Genomic DNA, 5000 nt, shown 5'->3' with positions numbered 1-5000 from the left:
TTTCTTTTATTATTAATTAATTAATTATTACTCCTAACATCTACATCTACTTTCAGCATGGATCAAATATATCCATTGTTTGTTCTAATTGCTTCTTGAAATCCTAAAAAACACATATTTGATCTAGAACAGATTACAAACCGCCTGAAAATGGTACAAACAAGTGGCAACATGCTTGACGGAGGTGTGAGGCTGGGCTATCTCATGCAATCGAAAGTGAAACTTAAGCTCGCTCCATTGCGGAGATATTCCCGCGAGAGTGCAGAAAAATGAAATTAATTCACTAGCCCCCCCCCCCCATCGACAGGGGGTCGCCAGTCTCTGGCACTGTTATTTTGGGGGTCGCGGGCTGAAAGGTTTGGGAGCCCCTGCCTTAAACAACCCCCTCATTTAACCCTTAACATCTAAAACTCCTTAAAATAAATCAGCGTGTCTGCAGACAGAGATCCTTCATCTAAGAGGAGATAAGAAGTTCTTTATTGATCCTAATTTGGGGAAATGTTTGCGTTGCAGCAGCACAAGAAGACAAGGCATTGCACAATAACAATTAAAAGACTAGAAATAAACAATCCAAAATGTAAACATCTCAAATAGAAATAATTGTAACAAAATATAAAGCAGGATATTATACATACATACGTGTGTGAGGAATGGAATATTAAATACAATTGGACCTTTATTTAGAAAAACTGAAGTCCTTGATAAATGTGCTTTCTCGCCCCTCTGTTGCACAACACTTTAACAGATGCTCTAATGTCTGATTGTTGTGGGGGTCAGTAGGGGTGTAACGGCTCACAAACATTTCAGTTCGGTACGTACCTCGGTTTTTAGGTCACGGTTCGGTTCGGTACGTTTTCGGTACAGCAGAAAAAATTATCACAAAACATAACATATTTTGGGTTTTTTTTAATTACTAAACTGTGAATAATGTATTCACTCAAATAAATACAAAATATAATAAAATAAACATTAAGGTGCAGCATTTCGATGAACTGAAATCATCTGTATTTGAACTGTACTGTACTCGTACCTAAGCAGACAGCTTGACATTAGGACTTGCTTGTCATTGTATTTTCATGTTTTCTTAAAGAAAGATGAACTTGTCCACATTGTTTGCTGAAAGGGCAGATCTGCTGGCACTAACAATGTCTCCTGCTGTGGAGAACACCCTCTCTAGGGACAGAGGTAGCAGATACAGCCAGGTAGCGCTTTGCTAACATGGCAACATAAGGATGGCGTTTGTAATAGCTTTGGCTCGGTCTGAACTTGTTGCGAGTGGTGGAGGCTTAAATGCTAGCGGGAGTTGGGTTTGCACTTCAGTCTTTTTTCTTTTGGTACCGGTGATATTCACGTTCGGGTGATGCCTTTTCAAATGAGTGTGCAAGTTTGATGTATTGCCGCGTAACCAATGTTAGTTTAACAATGTCGACAAACAGCTTTGGTTCGGTCCACCTGTCTTTGTCCGTCATCCTTGTACGTAACTGCGAAACCAAAATGTTCCCAAACCGGAGACCTCAATGATGCTGGAGGATTTTCGAGCTCAACTTTATCTGCGTTCGCCATTTTGACAGTTCCTCAAATTACTGACTACATTTGAACGCATCCCTCTGACCAGCTCTCATAGTATGCCTCTCGTCCAATGAAATGACTTGCTCGCTCTATGACGCGTTGAACCCAATGTGAGCCAATTACTCTGAATGCTGCGACGCACCACCTGAGATTACTTCCAAGAAGTTGTTCACGTTCTCAATTCTTTACGTTTAACGTTATATTCGTTCGGTACACTTCGGTACACACGTGTACCGAACCGAAGGGCCCTTACCGAATAATTTCGGTACGGGTACGTGTACCGTTACACCCCTAGGGGTCAGTGAACTCACCTGAGGGACCGTGCCCCTAACGAGCGCCGGGACGTCGTCTTTACTGTAGCCGACGGCCGAGAGCCCGTCTTCCACCTGGAGGTCGAACAGGAAGCTACGCAGCGTGTCAGCCAATAGGGGGCCGGCGTCTCTCATCTTCACCTGCCGGATATCTGCACCTGAACGCACCACACACACAGTCTGTCAGTGCACCTGAACACACCACACACAGTCTGTCATTGCACCTGAACACACCACACACAGTCTGTCACTGCACCTGAACGCACCACACACAGTCTGTCAGTGCACCTGAACGCACCACACACAGTCTGTCACTGCACCTGAATGTAATGTGAACAGGTGAGAGAGTGAACAGGTGAGAGAGTGAACAGGTGAGAGAGTGAACAGGTGAGAGAGTGAGCAGGTGAGAGAGTGAGTGAGTGAGTGAGAGAGTGAACAGGTGAGAGAGTGAGCAGGTGAGAGAGTGAACAGGTGAGAGAGTGAACAGGTGAGAGAGTGAGCAGGTGAGAGAGTGAATGAGTGAGAGAGTGAACAGGTGAGAGAGTGAACAGGTGAGAGACTGAACAGGTGAGAGAGTGAACAGGTGAGAGAGTGAGTGAGAGAACAGGTGAGAGAGTGAGCAGGTGAGAGAGTGAACAGGTGAGAGAGTGAACAGGTGAGAGAGTGAGCAGGTGAGAGAGTGAGAGAGTGAACAGGTGAGAGAGTGAACAGGTGAGAGAGTGAGCAGGTGAGAGAGTGAACAGGTGAGAGAGTGAGCAGGTGAGAGAGTGAACAGGTGAGAGAGTGAGTGAGAGCGTGAACAGGTGAGAGAGAGAGTGAGCAGGTGAGAGAGTGAGAGAGTGAACAGGTGAGAGAGTGAGCAGGTGAGAGAGTGAACAGGTGAGAGAGTGAGTGAGAGAGGTGAGAGAGTGAGTGAGAGAGTGAACAGGTGAGAGAGTGAGCAGGTGAGAGAGTGAACAGGTGAGAGAGTGAGCAGGTGAGAGAGTGAGCAGGTGAGAGAGTGAGAGAGTGAACAGGTGAGAGAGTGAGCAGGTGAGAGAGTGAACAGGTGAGAGAGTGAGTGAGAGAGGTGAGAGAGTGAGTGAGAGAGTGAGCAGGTGAGAGAGTGAGCAGGTGAGAGAGTGAACAGGTGAGAGAGTGAGCAGGTGAGAGAGTGAACAGGTGAGAGAGTGAGCAGGTGAGAGAGTGAGCATGTGAGTACCGAGGATCTCTGCTGCCTCCAGGTGTCGCTCCGGACACATCGGGGCCGTGAAGTTGAAGACAGCCGGAGCCGTGAGAACCACCGAGAGACCGTGAGGCTGAGAACACACACACACACACACACACACACACACACACACACACACACACACACACACACACACACACACACACACACACACACACACACACACACACACACACACACACACATTAAGCACTAAGCACTAATGTCGGTAACCCTCCTGACGTGAGGTGCAGTTCCTCCACTCACCACCAGGGCGTGCTCCACGCTGTAGCCTTTAGCTGTGTGTGTCTTCACGTTCCCAGCGATCGGATAGGACATCCCGTGACTGCAGACACAAAACGCTTTCATGAACCCTGAACATGACCTTTAACCTGTTAGGCCCCGAGAACCCAGAACACAGGACCGTATCTTCCAAAAGGGGAACATTAATAATCTGTTTTCTCAAAGTAATGATAAACCTGTGAGTTGGATGTAGAAAAGTCAGAATCAATATAGATGTTTTTTATTTTAAAGACCATTCAGATTGAACAGAGTAAAAAAACTGTAAATTATAGTGTCCGTCCAAAATAGCCTGAATCAAGATTGATGCAAAACACGTGACATTTGACCTTTTTAGAGACGTTTAGCAAAGAAGCTCCACCTCTGAGGTGATTTGGGTGGAAATGGGCGTTTTTACCGTTTCTCTGGAACCCATTAGTCGATTTTGGTGATTGACATCTCTTTTTGACCGTTAGAGCCAATAGAATCGAAGGGGAATTCGCACGCTCGCTAAAAGTTCACGAGCGTGCTCCACTAGCACCCCCCCTTTGAACAGCTGTTTGGACCTCCTTTCGAGAGCAACAAGAAAACAGGGTGCGGATGAGCTACGGGATTACTGCCAGCAGACGCCCCACAATGGATAGCCCTCTGGAGGGGTGGGCACACAACGCAAACCACTTCCCCCGTTTAGCCAAGCTTTCCAGGAGCTAGCTAGCTCCAGCACCCCAAGTGAACGGATGTTTTCCCTGGCAGGCACCACTGCCACCCGACAGCGGTCAAGCCTCCTTCCCTCACATGTTGATGCTTCGCTCTTCCTCAGCGCAAAACAAAAAACCTGGTGTGGACATCGTTATCGGGGAGGACAGTGACAGCGAGTAAAGTGTTGCGCAATGCGCACTGGATTTACGTTGCATTTATGTTCTCAACAGAGTTTTAGCAGTAGATTTGGTGAGTCCAGTTACTGTTTTTAATTGAATCAGCCACGTAACCCAAATTAAAACGCTGCTGTGTTACAGTGTTTAACGTAACTGTATGCATTGCAATACAAGATACAGTGTTACACCTCTCTTTGTGTGTCTTTATTATGACGTAACAACTAGTCGACTACTATTCTGAAAAACTTGTCGACTGGTAAATATTGGTAGTTGTGAAACCCCTATTGCAGATGATGCGTTTTTCCCCCTAGTACCGGGGGGATGGAGTTCAACAGGTTAAACGGATCGTCTCCAGGGTCCTCTAAGGTGAGCATATCCCCGTGTTTTGCTAAAGCTACGATGTGTCTTGTCTGTGTTTGCTTCCCCTGTCACGAGTTCTGATCGCTCAGTGATGATCCTTATATTTCTATAATCTGTGGACTCTCAGGATGTTAGCTAAGCTTGTTTGTGCAGATCCAATAAGTATATCGATCAGTGTAGCTAGAGTTCTGTGCTAACGTCTCCATGTGTTTGACCACTTCACAATCAACCAGATGTGATTTTAAATGGATTAATGAACAGATTTGATCTCTCAGGTTATTTTATGTATTGCTCTTCTCTCTCACCACAGATGAACTCCGGCGTTCCCGAAGCCGATGCCGGCGAACACGCTGGCCAGATGCATGCTGGACCGCGCCTCCAGATCCTCAGGGTCCCGCA

General features: G+C 46.5%; 1 protein-coding gene across 6 annotated transcripts in view; it reads right to left on the bottom strand.

The window, feature by feature from the left end:
- Positions 1-5000, bottom strand: part of adhfe1 (alcohol dehydrogenase iron containing 1) — an 18845-nt gene that overhangs the window by 708 nt on the left and 13137 nt on the right. For all 6 annotated transcript variants that reach the window (XR_013802930.1, XR_013802931.1, XR_013802932.1 and 3 more), the window contains exons 10-13: positions 4907-5000; positions 3355-3433; positions 3082-3178; positions 1881-2038 (exon numbers count right to left, since the gene is read on the bottom strand). The exon at positions 4907-5000 is cut by the window's right edge and continues 5 nt beyond it. Coding sequence is in view for 1 of the 6 variants with exons in the window: in XM_079652029.1 (XP_079508155.1) it covers positions 1881-2038; positions 3082-3178; positions 3355-3433; positions 4907-5000 (428 nt within the window). In the remaining 5 variants the exon portion in view is untranslated. The remainder of the gene's footprint in view (positions 1-1880; positions 2039-3081; positions 3179-3354; positions 3434-4906) is intronic.

Source organism: Notothenia rossii (assembly GCF_949606895.1).
Source record: "Notothenia rossii genome assembly, chromosome: 9".
Taxonomy (NCBI): domain Eukaryota; kingdom Metazoa; phylum Chordata; class Actinopteri; order Perciformes; family Nototheniidae; genus Notothenia; species Notothenia rossii.
This window is presented reverse-complemented; position numbering and strand designations above follow the sequence as displayed.